General features: G+C 36.4%; 2 protein-coding genes across 3 annotated transcripts; one reads left to right on the top strand and one right to left on the bottom strand.

The window, feature by feature from the left end:
* Positions 1–1,710: 1,710 nt before the first annotated feature.
* On the top strand, positions 1,711–4,272 carry LOC107656134 (neurogenic differentiation factor 6-B-like). 2 transcript variants are annotated; one of them, XM_016443851.1, is made up of 2 exons: positions 1,711–1,841; positions 3,185–4,272. In XM_016443851.1, the coding sequence occupies exon 2, from the start codon at positions 3,190–3,192 to the stop codon at positions 4,135–4,137; it is 948 nt and encodes a 315-aa protein (XP_016299337.1). In that variant the 5' UTR covers positions 1,711–1,841; positions 3,185–3,189; the 3' UTR covers positions 4,138–4,272. The 2 variants fall into 2 exon arrangements, with proteins under 2 accessions (XP_016299337.1, XP_016299336.1); XM_016443850.1 differs by having other exon boundaries at positions 3,182–4,272.
* A 21,451-nt stretch (positions 4,273–25,723) lies between these two features.
* On the bottom strand, positions 25,724–26,645 carry LOC107656130 (chemokine XC receptor 1-like; the record flags this gene model as incomplete). The annotated part of the gene is made up of 1 exon (XM_016443845.1): positions 25,724–26,645. A coding segment is annotated over one exon (900 nt), but the record flags the coding sequence as incomplete, so codon positions are not given.
* Between the last annotated feature and the right edge of the window lie 4 nt (positions 26,646–26,649).

The raw sequence follows: 26,649 nt of genomic DNA, 5'->3' as shown, positions 1-26,649 counted from the left end.
TAAAGCAAATATATATATATATATATATATATATATATAAATCAATCAATAAAAATAAATATACTGAATAAAAACATTATTTTTGAATAAATAATGTTTTCATACAGAATTTCTAATATTTAAAACAATAAAACAATTATAAGAGACAAAACCTTACATAAAATAGCACAAAAAAAAAGCCAAAGGTAGCCTTTTTTTTTTTTTTTTTTTAAAAAAAAAAAAAAAAAAAAAAAAAAAAAAAAAAACTTACACAAAAGCTACAAGTGTATTGGACATTTCTACTATATTTTTTATACTACTATATTTAATAATAATAATAATAATAATGTTTTTTTTTTTTAAATGATATGAATTGGCACAATACTGGGGCATGTTGTCACACACCGTTTGCATTCTCAAAAATAAATAAATAAATAAACAGCAAAAATATCAAATAAACATTTTAAAATAATAAAGCAAATATATATATATATATATATATATATATATAAATCAATCAATAAAAATAAATATACTGAATAAAAACATTATTTTTGAATAAATAATGTTTTCATACAGAATTTCTAATATTTAAAACAATAAAACAATTATAAGAGACAAAACCTTACATAAAATAGCACAAAAAAAAAGCCAAAGGTAGCCTTTTTTTTTTTTTTTTATTAAATAAAAAGAAAAAAAATTAATTAAAAAACATATTGTATGAAACCAATGAGTTCATAACATTTAACGCATGTGACAACTTGCCCCAATCTGACACAGATAAAAGAAAAGAAAACGTGTACTGAATTTATAACATTTTAAACAATTGTGAAAGACAAAGCAATACATTAAACAGCAAAAAACTCAACAGTAACATTAAAAAAGAAGATAAAAATAATAAAATAAAATAAAAACACTGTATGAAACCATCATTTTTGGCCAATAAATCTGTAACATTTAAAACACACGTGACCGCTTGCCTAAAAAAAAAACTTATACTGAGAACATAATTTATAATTTCATTTAAACCTGCCTTCATCATATGATTCTTGTCTCTCAGTGTAGTTTGATTGTGTTCACTTGTTCACCCAATAAATATGGCAAAAATATGAATTTTAATTTGGAAGACAGAATTTACATAAATGATCCAAATTGGACTTTAGACTCAAAACCTTCTTGCAATATATCCACCAGCACCGTTCTCTTTGAAATACCTAAATAGCATAATTACCTATACCATCACTGTTAAGTGAGAGTTTGACTGAATATATGCGATACATCATGACAGAATTCATTCTTTGCTCTATTTACCAACTGAATGCTCCTCAACATGTATATGCACGCAGGCTGTTATTCATATGTAAGTGTGCAGAGATTTTATGTAATATCTGAACATTTATTATCCATCAGACGACTCTATAACACGCATTGGTGAACTGATTTGCTCTTGCCTGCAGCATCCGTCGCCCTATAATCAAATACACGCTTCGCTTTAAAGTCTAAATAATTTAGCCGTCTCTACACTGCTATTGCCGCAACAGAACTGGCATTAATCTCTCTTTTTTTAACTCGGGAGTTTTCTGACAGTAAATGAGAGCCTCCCGGTGCCCATTACCGCGCGCACCAGATGATGAGAGCCGAATGAAGGTCCCCAGGGACCGCGTCACGTGACCAACAAAACGTCAGTGGCAGATGGCATGGGTACCAGCGCTGGTGCCTGGCATGAGTGTCATTTCTCTGTGAAAGAGAGAGAGAGAGAGGGAGATTAAAGGAATTCTTACAGCTTCACATCAAGCACATGGGAGGCAGCTCTGCGCGTCGCGAGGAATCCGAACATGCGAGCTGAACACTGAAAGAAACAGGTGAGCCATGGAAAACCAGTCTGCTTTAGAGAATCAGTTTGGGCATGCATGTGTTGTTGTTGTGTTTATTGTGTTAAACAGTCACGCGCATAGCTCCAGTCTTTTCTGCCGTGCAAACAATGCACTGTGGCATGGTTTTGAGTTCGTCCTTGCTATTTTGTAATTGTTGTTAGTCTGTGTAAGGAGTAACATCGGCCAGTATAACCAATTAGAAATGAGCTACATGAAATCAATATACATGACCACCACCCTCCTGAGATGATAATAGAAAATGTAATGCGTTGTGTAAAATGCATTTACTTAACAAAAACTAATTTTGAGTTGACTGATACAATTTCACGTATTTGATATGCGGTCATGTTAATTAATGGATGTTAAAACCACAATATGTGTCTTCCGAATCAGCAGGTTCTCGTTTGATTTGATGTATAACATCCACATACGATTTATGCATAGGCTATGATTAAAAATAAAAACTAGAAACATCATATACGACCAGACGGGGTATATTAAACATTTTTCAATGCATGTGTATTAGAAACCATCAGCGATTAAAAAGAAATAGCATGTAGGCCTAGATTTCAATGACAAACACGTTCTGTGTTTTTGACAGTTTTTCTGCACGTGCTAACTTTTATTTATCGGTTTTGAATGAAAATGTTTACATGTTAAATTACAATGTTTAAAAGCATATATTTTGGGATGACCATTTAGTTTGAGTACCACAATAATGCACAAAATACAGTGGGATAGATTGTAAATAAATGGCACTCTTTTTACTTGCAACTTAGCCTATTTATACAGGTTAGGGGTAAATTTATAAATGAATCCGTAACAGATAAATATTCAAGTCTGAAACGTATTTTGAAACATTTTCATAAACTAAGATAGTCTCGTTTTGGTTTTATGAATTTCTTAAGATAAAAAAACAACAGCAGCTTAAAATATCACATTACACTCTAAAAAATGCTGGGTTAAATACAACCCAGTGCTGGGTAAAATAGGGACAAACCCAGCAATTGGGTTGTTTTGACCCAGCGGTTGGGTTACTACCCAGGAGGTTGGGTTAAACATTTAACCAAACCGCTGGGTCAAAACAACCCAATTGCTGGGTTTGTCCCTATTTTACCCAGCACTGGGTTGTATTTAACCCAGCATTTTTTAGAGTGTATTGTTGAGCAAAACGTTCAAGTCTCTTCAAGTAATGCTAATCACAGACTTTCTTTAGTCATACATCCAAAGCCACTATATAAAAAAAGGAAAATGCTGAAATTCTTTATGTGACCCATGGGCAATTGACGTCATGTCTGCTTTATTTTGTTGTTGATTTTGTCGTTAAGCAGGGACGATGCTAACCGTACCATTTAAAGACCCAGACATGATGCGCGACTCTCAGTTTGGTGCCACCTTCACTCGTCAAGAGACACTCAGCAGCGCCGAGCTCAAGGAGACAGAGGACGACAACACTGACAGAGAAGAGGAGGAGAGAGAGGAGGACGAGGACGGTGTCCCTAAGAAGAAAGGTCCGCGTAAAAAGAAATTCTCCGACGGTCGCACCGACCGTGTCAAACTGCGTCGGCAAGAAGCGAACACGCGCGAGCGCAGCCGCATGCACGGCCTCAACGACGCGCTGGAGAGCCTGCGCAAAGTCGTGCCGTGCTACTCCAAGACGCAAAAACTCTCCAAGATCGAGACGCTGAGGCTGGCCAAGAATTACATATGGGCTCTATCTGAGACTCTGAGCGCGGGAAAGAGACCCGACCTGCTGGCGTTCGTGCAGACCCTGTGTAAGGGCTTGTCACAGCCTACTACTAACTTGGTTGCCGGTTGCCTGCAGCTGAACGCCAGAAATTTCCTCACGGATCACAACGGGGACGTGTCGTTCTCTGGCAGGCCTCATCAGTACGATTCTCTGTACGGGTATCCTAACGCGGAGATGGCCACGCCCACCGGCCTCAGCTCTGGGCCCCGCGACGGCGTCAAGCCGTTCCGCCCGTACAACTATTACGCGTCCTATGAGTCCTACTACGACAGCGCCTCTCCAGAGAACAGCAGCCCTCATTTTGACGGCCAAATGAGTCCCCCGATTAATTACAACGGGATTTTCTCGCTTAAAAAGCACGAGGACCAAGTCGAGTACAGTAAGAACTGCCATTATGGGATGAGATACTGTAACGTTCCCGGTCGGGGCTCCATGTACCGCGTTTCCCCAGACAGCCATTTTCCGTACGACTTACATCCCCGCAGCCAATCGTTCCAGAGCCAGGACGAATTAAATACGGGTTTCCATAATTAAAAGCGAGCATGGGGGTTGGATGCCAGCTACACTAATCTGTTAATTAATTGGTGCTTGTTGCTGATTGTTTTCGTTTGATTTCGACACACGATATTGAAAAAAAACTCCATTCGATTTATTTCAGACATCATAGACTCTTAAAAATAAAGGTGCTTAAGAGGTTCTACACAGCGATGCCACAGAAGAGCCATTTTTGGTTCCACAAAGAAGCATTCAATCAAAGGTTCTTTAAAGAACCATCTTTTTCTTAGCTTTTATAATCTGAAGAATCTTCTTCCGCCATAAAGAACATTTTGTGAAACAGAAAGGTTCTTCAGGTGTTAAAGGCTCTTTATGGAACCATTTAGACAAAACAGGTTCTTCTATGGCATCGTGAAGCACCTTTATTTTTGCTCATGCATTGTTACAATTTTTCTCATGCATCGTGGTTGGCCTGTTACAATCAATTGATAAAAAGAAGATGGAAATTAAATTCTAAGGCTTTTCAAACAACAACACTTGTCTCATATCCTGTGCAAATGGATTTATTCGTGTGTTACATGAAACACAAAATCACGATAGCAATAATGGAACTATGCAAGGCAGTATGACAAATATATTACCGTGCAGACATGTAAATAGCCTTATTGTGTGAATTTTACTATTCGTTAGACTTCTTTGTCTTTGAACTCTAGATATTCACCATTCTGACTGATTCCGCGTAATGTCAACAATTAAGGAAACTATTGTGATTTTGCTATGTAAAATGTTTTTTCCCCCTATTTATTTGGTTTGTTCTCTGAGGAGCGTCGGGTTTTGTGAATGATGTGAACTTGAGGAGCTCACTTCGATCAACTTGTCGAAATAAATCTTGAATGTGATCAACTGTGTTCATGCTCTTTCTTGAGGAAGTAAAATGAAAGATGAAAATTAATATGATTAATATTTGAAAATACTAGACATTAACGTATTAAATCAACAGTTCAGTGAAAAAAAAAATGCTACGGCATCAGACTTCAGTCTCGACATGTAGGCTATGTCTTGCAATATGAAATGTATTATTTATTATTAAGTTATCAGATTCGTATCTGATGACTGAGGTCATTTAATAACAGGAAATAAATGTAAAAAGTTTTTAAAAAAACCCATAAAAATTGCTCATTCTAAATATTACCGTGACCGCACACGTTTGGTAAATCGTGAACTTTATATCAGCACTAAATAATTCCTTAAAATTCTCCAAGAACTGACAAGGATATATTTCTGATAGGCTATATACGCTTGATAAATTCTCTACAGCACAAATGAGTCTGACACCTGACAATCTGATCGAAATACACTTATATTGTTTGAAATGATTTTGTGAGAGTTAAGGAAAAAGCAAAAAACTTGAAATAATAAATATTCAATTAGCAGTTGTTTGGATTTGACCTTATGTTTATTCATATTTGGATATAAGTGCTCCATTGGGGTTTCAGCATGAACATGTTGAATTCATTATGACCTTTTACAAGATTATTAATGTATGTTATCTAAATAACGGACTGTAATAATTTGTTTTAATTATTATTATTATTAAATAAAACATCTAACGAATTTACACATTTACAGTTTATAGTTTTTGTATGTATAGGTACATTCAGATGTCGGATAACACGTCTCGGAGATGACAGTTGGAATGTAGTTTTATATTTTTTTGGAGTATTAATTTAGCACTTATTAAATGGTTTAATAATTATTATTATTATTATATAGCCTGTTCCAAGTTTGTGTCTCAGATTGTAAAAAGAAAAGACGAAATTCGATCAAGGAACCAAGACTTCTGATTTTCTTCTTCTCGTTATTTTTCTTCTTTATAGTATCTTTCTTCTTCCTCTTCTTAATAATAATAATAACAACAACAACAATAAATGATTAAAGTGATTTTTTTAGGAGTCAAACGAATAGTTGAGGTCAGACAGGACTGACTTCAGAGTTTGTTGTCAGTAAACGCCCCACAAATCGGTATTTATACGTGTCCGACGATTAAAATATGTATTAGATAAAATAGCAATTGCAAATATTTGTTATTTTTTCACATAAACAAAGAAATCCAAAAATCCAATATAAACACCATTCATTCATCTGCACCTGAGCCGCTGATAGCAGATGCATGTCTGTCTAGTCTAACTCTAATCTGTCCGCTGTATGTTTGTCACTGAGACTTACAGCCTTTAAACGTTTCTCTATAGCCTACAGGTTAAAATTGACATGCATTCAAATTGTAACATGACGGTGTAGGCCTACATATGTGAGTATTTAGGGGGAAAATATTTGTATTCAGTCAGGGATAAAATATACGCGGAAGTAGCGAAGATCACATTCAATTTATAGCTAACTTAAACATCGTTGTATATTTGGATGTCAAATAAAATCTAAAATTAAATACAATTCATAAATAAAGCAAAATAAAATGCATAACTATTCATACATTTGCAGTGAAGGTAAATGAACTCCATGCCGGTTTTTGCTCCTCTATGACATCATCTTGTCCTGCTCTGTTGCTGAGTGTGAAAATGTGTCTCTGTGTTTGACATGTGAATCTCTGGAGCTGGAAACAGGCCAGGCCAATGACACCATCCTTTCTCTCACACTCATCCTCTCCTTCAGTCAGCCTCTGACAGCTGCTCCCTGACAGGAGGAGTGTGTGTGTGTGTGTGTGTGTGTGAGAGAGAGAGAGGTCTGCAGGCAAACAGTCTCAGGGGTGAAGGTCTGAATGGTTGGCATGCATTTGCTCTCCTTTGACTGAGAGGTTAACCACGATTGTGCCCTCTTTCTCTCTCTCTCTCTCTCTCTCACGGAGTCTATAGAGGTAAAGTATAGCAGCATATGGCATATTCTGTGTGGGTGGCAGAGCCGGGGGCGTCAGTCTGGCTTTTATATGGCCACAGTTTTCACATTCATATCTGTTCTTTATGAGTCCATGCGACCCATATTAAAATGCTATTCATAATGCATGCATATACATAAACACAGACAATCAACTTACTCTAAGTGAATCAATTAACGAGTGGCTTATAATTGCACCCCATGGCTTAATTGTCAATATGCCACAAGTAAATATGAATTGCATTTACAACACATTACAATGTACAGTATATGCCACAAATCATGAGGTGCAATGTAAGCTAAGGTTATTGGAGTATGTTTTACATGAAAATAATATTTCAGTTTTTCTACTTTAAAATGTCATGTTTAATTCAATGCATTATTTGCCATTTCTTTGTACTTGTTTGTTAAATTTCTTGAAATTGTTTATACATCTACTTTTATAATGATAGATAGATAGATAGATAGATAGATAGATAGATAGATAAAGTATAGAAAGACAGAACGATAGATAGATAGATAGATAGATAGATAAGTATAGACAGATAGATAGATAGATAGATAGATATTTACTAAATAGATAGACATTAGTAAATTAAATACAAAAATGTATTTTTAGCATAAAATGTGTTTTTATTATTAATTAAAATTAATTAATTAATTTATGTACTTATCATATTTTTATCATTCCATGGCAATAACATAATCTCTTCCAAATTCACTACATAAGTCTTGGAAAATTTGATCAGTGAGGATGAAAACATTTGTGAGTTTGAGAAATTAATTTAAATTGTTTATTTGCTTCATTAATTGATTGAATACAATGAAATGAAGAGTTACAGAATTCCAGTCCTGATAAATAGCAATGATTTAAATGGACAAACAGTGTCTTGAATGGTTAAAGGGCACAATCCCTCTGAGTCTGCATTGCCTAAAATAAATAGCCTGTTAGAAATAATCTGGGTGATTAAAAGTGAAAAATGCTCTGTCCCCACAATGGTGATTTACCACCTTAAACTTTGGCTGCAGAAGTGAATAATAATTCCCAAAGAGAGAGAGAAAGAGAGAGGGGAAAAAAGGACAGCTCTAGTCACATCGTCAACCCTCCCTACATTTCCAGCCTTCTCCGGGACACAGATGGCCTGGGACACAAAACTCTCCCTATTAAATTCCTAATAATCATTTCTCTTGTGGAATGGTGTGAGAGACTGGGGAGGGGAGGAGTGAGGCAGAGGGATCTGCTCTTTTAATTAGATGCTTTAAGGAGCAGAGGCGGTGTGGGAAGCAGTGCATTCTGGGAGTGATGGGTGCAGGGGCTGCCATAAAATGACACCACAGCAGAAGCCAGGAGCTCATTTGCATGTCAGATTGGCATCGGATTGGCACGAGGCCTGGGCACGGGGAAACACTCCTGAACTCAGCAGTCAGAGGTCTGAAGAGGAGAGAAAGACAGCAATTATGTTCCGGGTGTGAGAGTCTGTTTGGAGAAAGGAGAACTAAAATTACGTAACAGAAATTCGGGACAGTAATGTTTTAAATGGCATACGCATTAAGGGTAAACTCATTCCAAAACAAATGCTGTAATTACTGTACTATGTGTTGTATCGTCAAACAATGCCTACACAGATTTCCTGCTGTGGGTTTTCAAAGGGTCATTCAGGTGCCAGTAGATGCTGTTGTCACAATGTTTCATACTTTTTATTAATATTTAACATTTAAAATATACATTTTATATTTTTATAATATTTATATAAATATAATATTACAAAAAATACAAAATTAAAAATATTTATACAATATTAAAAAAAATAATATATATTTTTGCTTGTATGTAATAGATAAAATCACACTGGTATATATTCTGACAAGAATCATACATCATTTTATTTTCAGTGTTTTATTAAAATTATATATATATATATATATATATGTATTACTACAAAGACATTTATAGAATATTAAATATATTTTATTATATTTTTTAATAGATAAAATAAAACTGGCATACATTCTGACAATAATTATGTATATAATAATTTTATTTTCCGTATGTTTAATTAAAATTGTATGTATACACACACAAAATACATAAATATAAAATATCTATTAATATTATATTAATATTTAACACTTTTGTTTTAAATTGATAGAATCGTGTATATAGTGAGATTTTTTAAAATACAATTTTTAAATAAAATAGACTTTCATACAAGTCTTTCATATTTATAATAGCCTTGCTTCATAGTAAACTACCTGTTTGTATTTCAGTAAAAAGTGTGATAGCATTTCTACAACTTTTAACTTTTCAGATATCCATACTGTATAAAGTTTCAGTTTCATAGGAATGAACATGATTCAGTCAATGATTAAACATGTATGAGTTCCCGTCATTTATATAAATCATAAGTTTATTGGTGCCCCAGAAAGACTAATAAGAGACATATTTAACTTCCATTAGTAAAAAGTGATGACAGATCATTTATAATAGCGTGGATCTTCCTAAGAGGCTCAAAGCTATTAAAGAGTTCATCTTGAAGAACTTCATATTCTGTTGACATTTTGTCCAAAGTCACATGTCACTGCATAAGAGAATTCAGAACAGAAAGTAACTGTGTGAAAGGCTTTAACAGACCTGCATGCTTGAGGGACAGTGCAGCAGTTCATAGTGTGTTTTTCCTCTTCCTGCCGTCAGCAGTTTGAAATAAAAGTGATTTTAAAGTCCAATCACAGGAAATAAGCCTACATTAAATGAACATTAAACTGAGCAGCTTTCTATGTGTCCATGTCTGTCTGTGCTCTTTGTCTGTGAGCAAATGGGACACGATCCAACTGCCATTACCCAGAAACACACCTGCTGTTCACAACTGATACCAAAATCTAAAATAAATCAGGCCGTGGAGTTTATTGGAAAATAAAATCTGAACTGCTCGAGTGTGAAGTTTCTGCCAGCATCGCAATCATTTTAGTTCATTAACTGTTCAAAATAATCCAAACGGCATGAGTTTTGCACAACCAGGACCACTTAGACTACAATATATTCATATATTTTAAAGAAAAAACAGAAATATGTTGTTTTAGGAAATAATGGATAGTTCTGATTCTTGATTGGTCGATGACTGTGTTTTATTTACAATTTATCTACAACTGCTTCACTGAACAGGTAACCTACCAAAACCCTTAAAGGGTTACTCCACCCCAAAATGAAAATTCTGTCATTAATCACTTACCCCCATGTCGTTCCAAACCTGTAAAAGCTTCGTTCGTCTTCGGAAAACAATTTAAGATATTTTAGATGAAAACCGGGAGGCTTGTGACTGTCCCATTGACTGCCAAGTAAATAACACTGTCAAGGTCCAGAAAAGTATGAAAGACATCGTCAGAATAGTCCATCTGCCATCAGATTTCAATCTGAATTGTATGAAGCGATGAGAATACTTTTTGTACGCAAAGAAAACAAAAATAACGACTTTATTCAACAATTCGTCTCCTCACTATAGCGCCATTTTGGAGAGTATCCCCTGAACGCAAACTGCGTATACTGTTCTACTTTTCGGTGTCAGCCGCACCACACGGATACGTTTTCTACGTTTATTTATTCTTTGATTTGAACGAAAAAAGTGCATCCGTGTGGTGCGGCTGACACAGAAGAGCATACGCAGTTTGCGTTCAGTGAATACTCTCCACAATGGCACCAGGGTGACGCGGCGGTGACGAATTGCTGAATAAAGTCGTTATTTTTGTTTTCTTTGCGTACAAAAAGTATTCTCGTCGCTTCATGAAATTCAGATTGAACCAATGATGGCAGATGGACTATTCTGACGATGTCTTTCATACTTTTCTGGACCTTGACAGTGTTATTTACTTGGCAGTCAATGGGATAGTCACAAGCCTCCCGGTTTTCATCCAAAATATCTTAAATTGTTTTCCGAAGACGAATGAAGCTTTTATGGGTTTGGAGCGACATGGGGGTAAGTGATTAATGACAGAATTTTCATTTTGGGGTGGAGTAACCCTTTAACAACATAAACCATAGTATTAAAACTGTTCAATGTATTATGAATTTCAACAGAAGTGACTGTTTATTATTTATGTAATGAAGTAAGAGTAACCACTGCAGGTGTTATGTTGCATCATTCATCTTTAATTTTGAGATCCCGCCCTTCCGGGGAGATTTGTAAATTTGATGGGTCTGGCTTATGGTGTCCGCTTCCAGCTATTTTTAGCTGTACAAAACAGCTGGTTTTGTTGCTTGAAATTGCAAATTGGTGTGTCTTTACATTTTATTTTAATGTGTTATCTAAATGAACGTACTGGTTTGTAGTGCAAACAGTTTTACCGTTTACTGCACTTTGTTATTTCCCTATGGCGGCTAATGATCCGGAAGTCTCGCACATTCACAGAAAATGGCTTACTTCCACGTTGAAGAATAAAGTGGAGTAGGGGGATTCACGCTGCGTCCCAAAGTGCTCTGGTTTAATCTAAAATACGGAAAACAAAGTTTCTTCATGTAAAAGCATTTACACAACACCTTTTTCAACTAAAACCAGAAAACTTTTTACGTATTTTGGCCGTTCATTTACACAAAATCAGTGTTTTCGGGGCCTGGAAATGCAAACTTTTGAAAATGATTTTCAAAGTGCAAGTTTTGATAAAATGATACCGTTATCGTGTGTAAACTATGAAAGTGTGAATGTGTGAAAACGGTGACATCATGCGCATGCGTATTATCCGTTCCATATAGACACCGGCCCTCCAGGACCGAGTTTGGGCACCCCTGATCTATAGTGTTTCATACAAAATGACATTGCCAACTACTGGCCTGACATTCATAATACAGCATTTTTAATGTTTTTGTGGATTCTTGTGAACGGTGATCACTGTGTATGCGGAATTTTCCAAAAATGCTAAAGAAATAGTTTCCATTTTTAGTACCGTCATTGTCATATAAACGTAAGCTAACTTGTCCTGGCACAGAGCAATCGGAGAAGAGTGAGCGTTTACAATTCATTTCTACGTGGGCTGAGACAGCATTTTTAATGTTTTTGTGGATTCTTGTGAACGGTGATCACTGTGTATGCGGAATTTTCCAAAAATGCTAAAGAAATTGTTTCCATTTTTAGTACCGTCATTGTCATATAAACGTAAGCTAACGTGTCCTGGCACAGAGCGATCGGAGAAGAGCGAGCGTTTACAATTCATTTCTACGTGGGCTGAGATTCACATTCGCGGGGTGAATTGTGGGATTGACAGTGGACCGGCGAAAGCCACCACAATCTTTATATTTTTAAACTCAAGTCAGACGTCGCTACCTGAACCTCACAGCAATTGGCTGCTTCCCACATTTTTCGCTTGATATTTGCATGAAGTTAAGCATTCCCCAACATTTTTACGCTCTGGACTTCTCTCAACACGGTCCGCTGTCAATCCCACAATTAACCATGTGAGCATGAAGCTCAACTCTGATAGGAATTAATTGAATTGCCTGCTCCATGACAGTGGACACACAGTTACTGTATTCACAATAGACTTTAGTCAGCTTAGACACCATATTGAATTGAACACAGGTTAAAATGAGGGTGTGAGGGATAGACTTAGAGTCTTTACAATGGCATAGAGTATAAAGGTCCTAGGTCATGCCATTTTCACCAACTCACACATTTCAAAACTGTTTTATGGAGTTTTTGTTTACTGAAAGTGTTTTTTTTTTTGTCAGCTGAACAGTGAGTATGTTTTTAAACATACAATATTTTTAAACAGTAGAATCCATTGAACGCACTGTATTTCTATTTCTCACATAATTTTCATTCTTGTCAAAAGTTAACTGTGACACTACACTATAGCAGTAAAAATCCTAATGTGCCGGTTACATAAGACAGACAAAAACCATGAAAACAATCCATGCATTAATTTCATGGCCTCTGAGTAAACAACACAACGGCAGGGCGAATTTATGAAGACTGGGGCATTTGCCCCGAAGTAATTTTTTCAAGGTGGAGGTGTTCTTGACCCAGAGCTCCCGTAGCTTCAACAGCAGATGTTTGATGGTGTGTTTACACTGCTGATCGCTGAACTGTGAACTGATGAAGCGACTCATTCAAAGTCATTTGCTATTTTGTATCGCATGATACTTACACAAATCATCATACAAGTCTTGCATTACATGTTATTTCTACATTTAATATCGTAAGATGCAGTGCGGCACGGCTTCAAAACAACATTCACAAACCTTTGATGAAACCAGCCAGGTAATTAGAATGAAGGCGGAGCTTTGTGACACGCTTCATACTGGGCATCTTTTGATGCTCATCTAGTATGCAAATTTATTCTGCACTATTGGGTCTTTACAAGCAAATGCGATGTTTACATTTCACACACATTCAACAACAATGCATTGCAGGGCTGTTTTACACCATTCACATTTATTCACTTAGTGCATTACATTCAAAAAGACTTACAAATGAGGAATGCGAATCACTCTAAGGAGAAATGCTGAAAAGCAAATTACAAAACTAGAAATGTATGCATTAGTACATAAATGTAAGTGAAAAAAATAGCAGTACAAAGCAGTAGTATTTTAGTAGCATTGATTTAGTATTATAGTTTTTGTTCATATTTTCTGTTTAATTTTAAATTTTCAGTCGGTTTATCTTGTGTTTTTGTCATTTTAATGTTTGTTTTAAATATGTGTATGTTGTTTTTATTACATTTTAGTTTTTAGTTTTAGTTTATTTAGAAATGTTGCCTTGGCAGATAGCTGAAAGTTTTTTTTTCCCATTAATTTCAATTAATGTTTATTTTGATTTAGTAATCAAAATGTTTTTTTATGGTTTTAGTTCATAATAACCCTGGTACAAAGTGCATTTATGATTATTAATTTAATTTTAGTTCTCAACTTTCTAAAGGAAAAGTTTATCATCATTTGTTCATTTATAAGACCAACTGATGTGGAAAGAAAATCATATGGGTTTGAAATGACATGAGGGTGAGTAAATGACAGAATTTTTCTTTTTGCATGCACTATTGCTTTAAGCACACGTGGCCTAATAAACAGTACACTGATTTTTTTGACAGTCACGTTTCACCCTCTGTCCTCCTGTCCTACTGTTGTTCAGCTCATGATGCTCCTCTGTTCCACCTGTCCACCGGGACGGCCCTGTTCTCCAGGACTCCACCCCCTGTCTCTCCCTGTCCTGCGATTGGACAGAAGTGCGCTATCTGACTGCAGGGGGGGAAAAACTTGGTTCCCATCCAACAAAGTGTCATTGGGGACACGCATGGCCTGCTGGAGGCAGGGACTCGGGCGCTAATGGGGCCCGCAGCAGCACCTGGGGATTTTGGAGAGAGGGCTGGAGGAGGAATTCAGAATTTCCTCCTTCCACTTTTTTGTTACTTTACTTTTGAAACGCCAAGGTGTGGCAGTCTGCAATCTGTCATGTTTGTTTGTCATTAGCTGCTGGTTGACAGCTTGGATTTGGATAGACTGATAGAGCAATAGATGGATAGATAGATAGATTTACCAGCCATTTCTCAGTCAAAATTGTTTCTACAACAAATTTGTTTTTCAGGATAGATAGATAGATAGATAGTAGAAGGAACAATAGATAGATAGATGGATGGATGGATGGATGGATAGATAGATACAGAACAAATTATGATAGATAGATAGATAGATAGATAGATAGATGGATAGATAGATACAGGACAAATGATAGATAGATATAACAAATGGTAGATAGATAGATAGATAGATAGATAGATAGATAGATAGATAAAGTTACCATAAACTCTGATTATATCATATTGGTTTTGCTTTATTTTATGCAGATGGCGTAATGAACCTGAACTCAATAAATCACTCCGCTTTATGTATTTAAATCTTCCTTCTCTCTGTAAACTTATTTTGACGAACTTGTGAAGCGGATCTCTTATATGAAGCACATATGTTCACCTAAACAGGATAAGACTATATTTACAAGAGCAAAGAAAAACATTTATTATTTCATTAAAAGCTTGTTTGAAAAAAATCTGTATGAGAGAGCGAGAGAGAGAGAGAGAGAGAAGTGGTAAACAGGCAGGGCAGGTGTTGACGATGCTAATGAAACGGATGACAGATGGCGAATTTCTCCGTCGCTCGCTGTGCGGATAATGGATGAAGGTAATCAAATTCCTCTGTGGCTCTGTGACTTTCCTCATAACTTTCCCATCAATAGTGCCATCAAACGCCAGCGCCGCACCTCACGGCTGTCACACACTCTCTGGAGCCTCTGCAAACCTCGCAGCCTCGCGAAGATCTTTCATAAAGTAAGGGTCCGTTCAAACGGGACCTATTTTTGCATCCGTATTTCCATGTAAACACGTGCTAGACAGATATATTTGATCATTGTTTGCAACACATCTCGCTGTTTTTTCAGCGTCTCACATCATGAGCATTGTTTTTAAGACGATGTGACAAGTTAAAACAGTTCAACTTCCAGAAACTCTGTTGATTTTTAAACACAAGAAGCTGCACCTAGAACAAAACTTTTTTTGTTGTTCTTTTCATTTCTATTCCTTTCCATCAATGTGCAAAAACACAGAAAACTGCGAAAAAAGATTTATATATGCTTTGCAGGCAGTGTATGGACATAAGAAGCTGGAAGTAAACAAATTCATACACACACACACACACTGTATATTCAGTATATGCCTGTTTTGTCATTGACTGATTGGGCAGAAAGACAGCTGCCTTTGGTTTCAGACAGCCAAAATTCATAATAAAGCAGAACCTCTTGCAACTTATTGCTTAATTATACTGTTTCTAAATTGATTACAGGTTTTAAGATTCGCTGACATGTAATTTGTGTGTTAGAGAAAAACACACTCCTCTAAAGAGCCACTTAACTGCAAACAAAAGCACCAATACATGAAAACAATTTGGTCTGCCTACTCACACTGTAGGCCTATACGCTGGCATAAAATACATGAATACATTTTATTCAACAGCAACATATGAACACATACATGAGTGAGTGAGTGAGACATTTTCACAGGTCTGTTTTATGAAACAGATTTTCTCTTGTCAATCTTGCTTAGAGTAACAAGGTGCTAATTACGCCAGATACATTTCCAGGGCGCCAAAACATATTGCATCTGAAAAGTGTAATTCCTTGTGTGGGAGGGGATGGTGTCAAATTGTGCATTTGTTTCATTTTTTTTCTATTTATTTATTCATTAATTTCTTTGTTTTCTAATCCTGATTTCGTAGTGAGATAAACCTGTTCTTTTGTGCTGGAATTAATTAAATCTTTGCTTTCTCAAAAAAAAAAAAAAAAGTCTAGCAGATCTAGTCCCCCAGAGAAAAACATAAACATGCAATTATTAGCATTAATCACTTAGTTCAAATTACTTGGTGATTTGAACAAAATCCTTACTCAAAATTTTTTTTTCTTAAACAATTTGTGCTCTGGAGATATGATGTCTCAAACTTTGGAGAAGGCTTGGGTACAACTCTATTATCAGACTTATGAAATTAACTATACATTAAAGCTTAAAAATCTAAACAAACACATTTGATCAAACCACATTTTTATGAATGAATTTGCATCCTGTTCACACAGAACTAATTTCTGCTTTCCACAATGATACATTTCAGTTGACCCTTTGCAGGGTGCTTGATTAATATGTCCAATCAAAATGCAGAATCCGACATTTTTTCTGACAAACAAATCAGACATGAGAGTAGATTAACGTCGGTTGGACTTAAACTTGAAAAATAGTGTGTATTAATGTCGTGAAATATAAAACCTTCTGATGTTTATTCATGTTTTTTCGTGCTGTAAGTAAATATGAAAAGACGATCAGTTCACATGACGCTTGAACTGCTTTTACAGTGATCTGGGTCAGTTGATTATTTTTTTATGTAAATGTATTTTTTGTATAATGTATTATTTTAATGTAAACTTGCTCTAGACGGACATGTTTGACTGTTGTGCTTCTGTTCGTGTCTTTTGCAGCGTTTCGCGACTGATAAGTGTTTTTCAGAAACACTGCGCTACAGGTAAAATACTGTAAGTCACGTTTTGTGTGAATTGCCTAAACTTTCAGGACTCAATTTGAGTCCACCATTTTTATGAGGCGCCGTGTAGGGCTTCCGGTTTGACTCGTTCTTTGTTTGAACAGTAGTTACTTGAAGTGAACAGCTATTGTCAAATTAGAAAAAAAGACATTATTTGTTTATACAGAAGGCTTGAATACTTCACTATAAGCACAGATTTTAGTCTGGTTGTATATTGCAACTCTGAATGTGTCAGATCTCAACAATAAGGGTTAAAATTTATACTTGCCCTGCCAATATTTCACTGGCACAGCATGATCAATAAGCATTTACACTGATTATCTTGTAGACTTACTTACTGATGCTTTCAAGATGTCATTTTGCATTTTCAACAGAAAACTAGCTATGACAATGTTATATATTATAACTTTATAAGATTTTCAGTGGCAACACAACGCTGGCACAACAGGGCAAATGGCTGTAGACTGGCCTGGTGTGGAGACTTGAAGTTAGGCTCTTATTACTTAGTACGAAATCAAAATACTGTGACAATGTAGCAACCTTCTAGAACACTCTAGTAAGAGGTTTTCACAGGAAAGCACCAGTGTATGGTTATAGTTCAAACCACTGTCTAAATAAATAGTTTAAGGCAACACACAGGCTAAACTATTGTTTTTCATGCTCTGTCAATTCTGGTATTTTGGGCTACTTTGCTTCCAAAACATGTCTTTGTTTAGACTAGTGGAAAGTGATAAATGTTTATTTTATAACACCTTTTCTATTTGCGTATGTAGATATCAATTTTTTTTTTCTCATGCACTGAGCCAGAAATCTCCACTTAAGTAGAATTGACATACACTAAACTTCCAGTTTTATTCCTTTTATCCATAGCCACCTCACTTATATATCATTTTATTCCTAAATCCCAGTAAGTTGACAGTAATTTCTGATTTACCGTATATAATTTAGAGATACCCACAATTCCTTCTGTACAAACTTTTAATATGTCAAGAATTTTGAACCTGGCTTTATCCAGTGTTCACATTTCTGTTTTGGAAATGTATGCAAATTAGTGCGTATTTAATTAGACGATGACTGATTTGCATATGTAAACATAACATTTCAGAAAACTTGTAATACAAAACAACTGTCTTAATGCACTGTGATTAGTCAGCTGGAAAAGTACGGTGATATCTATTAGTCTTATTCACCTGTGATGTCTTGCTGATGCTGTCCAGGGTTGTTGTCATAGTAATGTGAACCTGGCTTCATTATTTATGCATTTTATGTGCTTTGCAAACAACCTTTAGGCTAATGGGAGCAAGGGCATATGGTTATACATGCATAAAAAACCAATCACATTTGCACATAAGAGTGCCCCTCCCCGCTCGCACCCTCCAATGTTAATGTATAGGTAGTTTGATGATCGCAATGGCTGCGGTCGATCCACGCACGGCTCAGAGAGCGCCGATATCCTCGGGCACCGCTGCCAAGCTGCCAGTCGGTATCGTCACACCTTACTGCCTTTAAAGATTGCCCTGCAGAGACAGCAGGGAACGCTGAACAGCCGGGCAGCCCTGGAGAGTTACGAGGTGGGAGCCATGCCAAGACATGCCCACCAGAGAGAGAGAGAGAGAGAAAGAGGGGGTGAGGGAGGTACCCATCCACAGCTATCATGAAGGACAGAGAGGGGGGATTTGAACAGAACCGACATGGATCCTACATGTACCTGCACAGCCAATCAATTCTCAAGTCTTTGCGACAATGCTGCGTGAGATATATGCGCAAACATGCAGGCCTGTGCCGCCGTAATCCACAGAAATGGCAATGGAAGACAGAATGTAAATGAGGCTGTTATTGCACAGTCGCGTTCATCAAACTGAGCTGGAGAGACTTCAATGGCCCTGATGAATATGCATGCAAATTTGTTAATTAAGTTAATTATTCTGCTGAAAATTCATTTGTCTTCCCAAGGACATTTCTGCAATGATTTTAACATGTTTCTACCATTAGTCATGCACAGTGCAGTTTAAAATCACTTTGTCCACTCTATTTATTTATTTATTTCTCCAAAAGTTTCGCTCCCAGTGGGAGGACAGTGTGCAAAACCGCCGAGGTCGGCAGAGGTTACGCATATGTGTGTGCATGTGTTTAAGCAAAGCGAGTCGATGGTAGCTTATGTCTGCGAGGTCACTGGATGGCTAGTGTTATTTTAAAACATGTGCTAGAACAGAAAGCTTAGGTTTTGTAACTAGTAGACAAGAGCATGAAGAACTTGCTTTATCTTAAAGGAATAGTTCACTCAAAAATTTAAATTGGCTGAAAACTTACTCACCTCAGGCCATTCCAGATGTAGATGAGTTTGTTTCTTTATCTGAACAGATTTGGAGAAATTAGCATTAAATCACTTGCTCACCAACAGATCCTCTGCAGTGAATTGGTGCCGTCAGAATGAGAGTCCAAACAGCTGATAAGTAATCCACACCACTCCAGTCCATCAATGAATGTCTTGTGAAGTGAAAAGCTGCATGTTTGTAAGAAATAAATCCAATTTAATTTTTAACTTCAAATCCGTTGCTTCTGGCTAAAATCTTCTACACTGTAAAAAAAAAAATCTCTAAAATTTACGGTAAAAAACTGGCAGCTGTGGTTGCCAGAATTTTACTATAAAAAAATACAATAGTAACATTTAGGTTTTACGGATTTAACTTAAATTTACATTTAAATACTGTAAATTCAGAACTGATATAATGTTAATATACCAACCTATTGAAGTACTGAATTTTTCTGTCAATATGGGGTGCTGTGTGTACATTAATGAGGAAAAAAAATTAACTTAAATGATTTTAGCAAATGGCTGCAATATAACAAAGAGTGAAAAATTTAAGGGGGTCTGAATACTTTCCGTACCCACTGTATACATGCGAATACATGAGAAATACAAATAAAAAACATACAAAGAAGGTGCACAGTGTCATTCACACAAACACTAAACACCATCATGGTAACACAGGAAACTGAAATAATGCAATACAAATTTATTTAACAACATGTAACATACAACCCTAATGTACACAACTGATAAGAAAAAAGTATGAAGAAACTGTTATTTCAACGAAAAAGCATCCAATGTGAAATGTTACATAGGGAATTCTGGGAATGTCAATTTACGGTTATTCACTGTAAATTAATCATTTCCAAAAACGGTATACTACTGTAAAATTACATGTAATGTCCAATACAGTTTTTCACCGTATGTAGGGAAGCTTACGTTAACCAATTAATGGGTTTTTACTGTAGCATTTTACAGTCTTTTACCGTTAAAATCATGACCATTTTTAATAAGAATAAGAATAAGAATTCACAAATATATAATAAAATATAATAAAAACCGGGTAGGCTACACTATTTTACACTGTACCCGTAATATTGCTTCCTCCAGTGAAAATGTCATCTAATCTGAATCAGGAGAGAAATATGCACAGACCAAGCACTGTTTACAAGCAAAAACTGTCAAAAATGATTCTAAACAAATATGTGGGTGTATTTTTATGTTAAAGAACAACAAGGGATTGACTTCTTCACTGGAGGAAGCGTTAATATGGATTATAGACTCTTATTTTGAACAGAAGAGACAGTTTGAAGTTAGAAGTCCTTAATGATGGATTTGTTTCTCACAAAAACACAGTTATTCACTTCACAAGATGTTAATTGATGGAGTGGTGTGGATTACTTGTGGATTATTGTGATGTTTTTATCAGCTGTTTGGACTTTCATTCTGACGGCACCCATTCACTGCAGAGGATCCATTGGTGAGCAAGTGATGTTATACTTCTGCTACTCAAAAATCGAAAGTCTGAACATTTAGAAAAGTAAAAGCATTTGAGTTGTGGCATAATTTTTTTGTCTGCAGCACAAATGGTGCAGGATGAGTTCAAATCCCTAACTCTAAGTACGCCTTAGCAAGCACTAATAAATTAGACGGTTCTGGTTATAATGAGGAAGAGATTAGTATAAAAATCCTTCAGAGAACAGATGTCTATCAGCTCCAATGATGCCACACCTGGTTATTAAAATGCATCGTTTCATAAGCAAGACCTTTGAGTGAGCAGAGAATAATTCCTTTGATATTTAGAAGAGAAGAGTTTTGTTTTAGTAAGATGAGACTCTAATTCTCTGTTCCAGGAGTTAAATTAATATCATGTAAATAAAGAGATGCTGCTGTTGTGCAGAACATCACAGGTGTAAAAAAAGGCTGAGAACGAATGGACTGCTTTATGAACACATGAATGTAGTTTGAGATTGTATATCATAATTGTCTTCTCTGACCCTATAGAGGAGCTGTGCAGTGTGACTCGTGTTTTTGGTTTGATCAAGGATGATTTGAACACTGGGTTTCACTCCAATCTGCTCTCAATTAACCCAGACGTCCTCTGAGGTTTGCATGCGCATATGCACCTCTTCCCCTCTCATACACAATAAGCACTCTGTATCTGCAAATACAGTTTCAAATGTATTACAAAAGCTATTTACATTTTTTAGAAATATTTATTATATTTAGTAAATATAAATAAAATAGTATCTATCTATCTCTAAATAAGTTATATTGTTATAATACAATTATGGATATTATTTGCAGAATGAAACGATCAGAATAAGACTTTTTAAAATTGAAACAAGAAAGCTAATCACACTTTTTACTTCAATGAACATCTCATCAAACCTAATATTGTAACATCTTGTCACACTATATGGGGTAAGTTGTCACACTGGGACATGCCATTAAATTGCATGCAGTGGTATTAGATCATAAAACAACAAAAATGGGAACAATAACATCACAACCAAACCTTAATATTACCAATTTAATGTGACACATGTGACATTTTTCCCGACCTGGCATTTGTAAAAAATAATATCAAAGAAGGGAGGAATTTGCTTATTATCTATACTACAGACTTTCAGAAAACAAGGACATTAAAAGGCAGCAAAATAAAATGAAAAAATCACAGTACGTTAAATAAAGACGGGAGGAAAGCAGGTAAGAACAGGAAGGTCTAATGAGACTCTATTGAGCAGAAAACAACATCTGTTTGGCTCCTGGCTATAATCTGAGCACACATTTGCCAGAGAGGTACAGTATGGTAAAAGACCGCGTCTTTCAAGAAGCTTGTGAACAGATGCAGTGAACAGGTTTGTCTGTTCTCAACTTTTCAAGCGATGAACTGTTTCTGTTGAAAGCTGAGCAGATTTCAAAGGTCTTTGAAGGAAATAACATTATTTTGCTATCTCTGTTTCTTGGCGCTCTGAAAACACCGAGGAAGATAAATAAATCTCTTGCTGTAATTTCTGTTATGAGCAAGACTTTAGTCACAATGTCTCTTCTGAAATGTTGTCCATGTTTATGTTTGATGGGTGAAACAGCATGATCTAAGACATTTAGCGAGGCGTGTTAGTGCTATAAACAGACTGTCATTTTAACACTGCTGAAATGTCAAAGCAGACATGTCAGATTATGACAACATCCACATCTCGTTTTATGGAGATATTTTTTGGAGGGAAGATTTTTTAATGTTTTTGAAAGAAGTCTTTTCTGCTCACCAAGGCTGCATTTATTTGATCAAAAATAAAGTAAAAACAGTAATAATGTGAAATATTTTTATAATTTAAAATACCTGTTTCCTATGTGAATATATTGTAAACTGTAATTTATTCCTGTGATGCAAAGGTGAAATTTCAGCATCATTACTCCAGTCTTCAGTGTCACATGATCCTTCGGAAATCATTCTAATATGCTGTTGTGCTGCTTAATATCTTTGTTGGAACCAAATTCTTTGATGAATAGATAGATAGATAGATAGATAGATAGATAGATAGATGAAATAAGGAATTCATAAATGCCTCTCTGCTGAATAAAAGTATGAATTCCTTTTAAAAAATAAAACTACAAAAATAAATAAATAAATCTTACTGAGCCCAAACTTTTGAACAGTAGTGTACATTATTGTTGATGTAATTTGAAACATGAATCATTATGCATGTTATTAAAAGTGTAGAATTATGAATTATTTTGGGATACTTTCATATATTTCTCCATGACTATAATTATAATGTTCTGATACAAAATCCTCAAATACATATTTGTCTCGATTTAAAGTTGTGGTGAATCACACCAGAACTGAGTCTGTGTCTTGTCTAGAAGAGAGCAATTGACTGCCGTCTGTCAGGGGTTTGTGGTTTGGGAGTTTAATGAGATCAAATCAGGACAGAGACAGTGTGGGACTCTGAATGAGATAAATCAGCTTTTTAAGACAGATACCACACATAATTACATTAGGTCAGTGGTTCCCAACCCTGGTCCTGGAGGCACCCCAACACTGCACGTTTTGCATGTCTCCTTAAATGAACACTCCTGATTCAGGTCATCAGCTCATTAGTAGAGACTCCAAGACCTGAAATTGGTGTGTCAGAGAAAGAAGACATGCAAAATGTGCAGTGTTGGGGTGCCTCAAGGACCAGGGTTGGGAACCACTGCATTAGGTGATATATTAAAGATTCTTCAGAGTATATTTGTCAGAGGAGCATATAGTCTGTCATCGATCAGTGATGATTCCATGAAGAACCTTTAACATCCATGGAATCTTTCGAGTCGGGAAAAGGTTCTTCGGATTATTAAAATGTTCTTCACAATAAGAAAAAAAGTAGTTGTTTTAAGAATTGTTCCCCCATTAGGAACCTTTATTTTTAAGAGTGTATCTGAATCAGAGCTGTCAATCATCTACTGGTCATCTGGGCTGGACAGTTTACTGGCAGATAATCAAAACTACCACTGAGAATTGAAATGATTCCAGGGGTCTTCAGCAGGGAGTCCACCAATTATTGTTTCACTTAAAAACATGAAAATATCTGTTAAACAAAAATACAACATTAACTTCAACCAATTTTAACCAAGATTAAGAAGCTAAAGTTCTGCTAAATGTTTCATTGTTTCTTGCACATTAAAATGTAAAACTCTGCTCAAGTTCACACTTACATTTTGCGAAGCACTTAGCCTATGACTTCCTTTATTTGTGGAGCACAAACTGCTCTAATTTTATACAATTATAGCAAATGATGACTATGCGGGATTTTTAAGGCAAGATTTTTAGTGAATAACTTTGTATGAAAAACAGACCAGAATCTATCATATGACTTAGTGCACAACTAACAGATTATTTTTATGGTGTTTTTATTTTGCGTTTTGTCCAGTTCTTCTAATATTTTTGCTAAATTAAATATCAGAAAAAAGAACACAATGGATTAATGTCTTGTGAGTCCAAATGGTCTTGGATAAAATATCACTTTAATAAAAATGACATTTGAAGAGTGCAATTCGAAGCGCTATAAAACTCATAGATGTCTCACTTGTTGTCTACTATTGCCACCTACTGGACACTGACGGAATTACCATCTTGAAGCTTTGCATCCAAGACTGAGGCCTACTAACAACATTTCCTCATTTATTTCTTATTTCTTTTACTGCACAGTGGAAAATTCCTTCTCAACATTCTGCTATTGCACTTGGTTTTTCATCTGCTTTTTTTGGTCTTTGTTCCTCTTTCAGGAATTTTCATGACGCATTACATTACAGCCATGCAACTTCTTCACACTTCTCCAAAGACAACAACCTCAAGCACACAAACATTACAAAACTGTAATACATGTAATTCAATGATGTGACACTTTTGTAAAAACACAAACAAACAATTTAGGCTACTTCAGTACACATTTCCAGTTAAATCTAAGTCATCTGTTTGTGACGTCACAGAGACAGGCCCCTCCCACGATAGTTTGATTGACAGTAGCGTTTCAGCACAGACTGGACTGGTGTCTTACCTTAGACCCGCCCTGAGTGAGCTGTCATCAGTCCACCATTGTTTCACCGCTGGAGCAGATGTAGACAAGAATGACTCCTAAGCGATTGAGGTATTCTGTTGTTGGATGTAATAATGAACATAGCAGCCGTCATTTACTCCCGACATCTGAGCCGCGAACTCGCAGTGGATTACATTGTTTCTGAAGGGAATGCTCCCCTGATCTACATAAATGCATCTATGTTCGCGCGAATCATTCATGATCCAGCCTCGTCTACAGAAGAATTTAGTATAATGTTTTGTAATGAATCTTTGCGAATCGCCTTTCCTAATAATGTGCTAATTAACAAGTTTCACGATGAATGCGGCTAAAGTAAACAGTCTCTCTGAGAGCAGCTCGGAAGAGAGGGGAGGGGTCAGCAGAGCTCATTAACATTTAAAGGAAAATGCTACAAAAATGGCTTGATTTGAAAAGAGCTGTTTTTGACAGTGTAAAAAAGGTGTGTTTTTTTACACTACCATTGAGAAATTTTAACCAAACTATGTTACAGACTTTTCATTAAGACCCTAAAGAATCATATCAACTTGTGGAAAATGGGCATCCTATGACCCCTTTACGGTGTGCGAGTATTCATGTTTTCAGGCAAATGTATTTTTTTACTTGATAGTTACACCACTAAACTAAACTTTTTTTTTAATATATGAAACCAACATATTCTAAGAATTTGGCACTTGCCTTTTGTTGCTTGATTAATAAAACCTCTGCTATCAATCTGTTATTCATCTCAATAACTTTGAGCCAATCATCTGCACTGTAAACGTCATGTGACTCGCTTTGGAGCTGCAACAAAATGACATCATGACCTTTGACATGATCAGAGATGAAACTGACCCGAGAAGCTGTTGGGGTTGCTAAACGTTTGCGTGCTGATCCTCTGCGAGAGCCGACGGAAACCTCTGCTCCATGGCAGGTAATTCCTGAACTTCTTCCCTCCAAAGATGTGGACGAGTGGATTCAGACAGCAGTGGGAATACGCTAGAACGTGAGTGATGCAGTAGATGACCTCCAAAACGCTCTCCCTCAACACAAAAACGCCTAGAGACCTCAAGGAGAAGAGGAAGAGGAAGATGTTATACGGCGCCCAGCAGATGAAGAATCCCACGGCGATGCTTAGGATGACGCATACGGCGTGGTTTCTGCTTCGGATGCGACTCTGAAGGATGGCAAAACCCATCCGTGTGTGGCAGAACACAATAACCAGGAATGGCAGCAGGAAAAAGAGAATTATCTGAGTGAAATATCCAAACAACTCCACAAATATTGAGTTATAGTTGGGAACACAGAATACACCATCAGGTCCATCCACAGTTCCAGAGAAGATCATTTCAGGCAGACTGAAGCCCACAGAGATCAACCATGCCACTGCAGACGAGATGTGCGTGTAAATCCTGCTACGATTCCCTACAGATGAAGCGAACACCGGATACACCACCGCCACGTATCGATGGACTGTCATGACTGTGAGGAACATCATGTAGCTGTACAGGCCCAAAAAGATGCACCAGGTGAACAGCTTGCAGGCCAGATTTCCAAAAATCCATCCCCAAATATGATTGATGGTCCAGGGAACCAACGTGAAGGTGAAGATGAGGTCGGACACTGTCAGATGGAGGAGTAAACAATCAGCCGAGCTGCTCAAACCCACTTTCTTCAAGACCACCCAAAGCAAATAACTGTTTCCGGGTAGACTGATGCAGATGATGAGACTGCAGCAAATG

Source organism: Sinocyclocheilus anshuiensis, unplaced genomic scaffold (genome assembly GCF_001515605.1).
Source record: "Sinocyclocheilus anshuiensis isolate Anshui unplaced genomic scaffold, SAMN03320099.WGS_v1.1 scaffold1803, whole genome shotgun sequence".
Classification (NCBI taxonomy): Eukaryota; Metazoa; Chordata; class Actinopteri; order Cypriniformes; family Cyprinidae; genus Sinocyclocheilus; species Sinocyclocheilus anshuiensis.
The sequence above is the reverse complement of the archived record's forward strand: the minus strand, read 5'-3'. Positions and strand labels throughout refer to the sequence as shown.

Bases quoted from the DNA above. Each gene is read 5' to 3' on its own strand.
- LOC107656134 (XM_016443851.1), top strand. From the start codon at position 3,190: ATGCTAACCGTACCATTTAAAGACCCAGACATGATGCGCGACTCTCAG.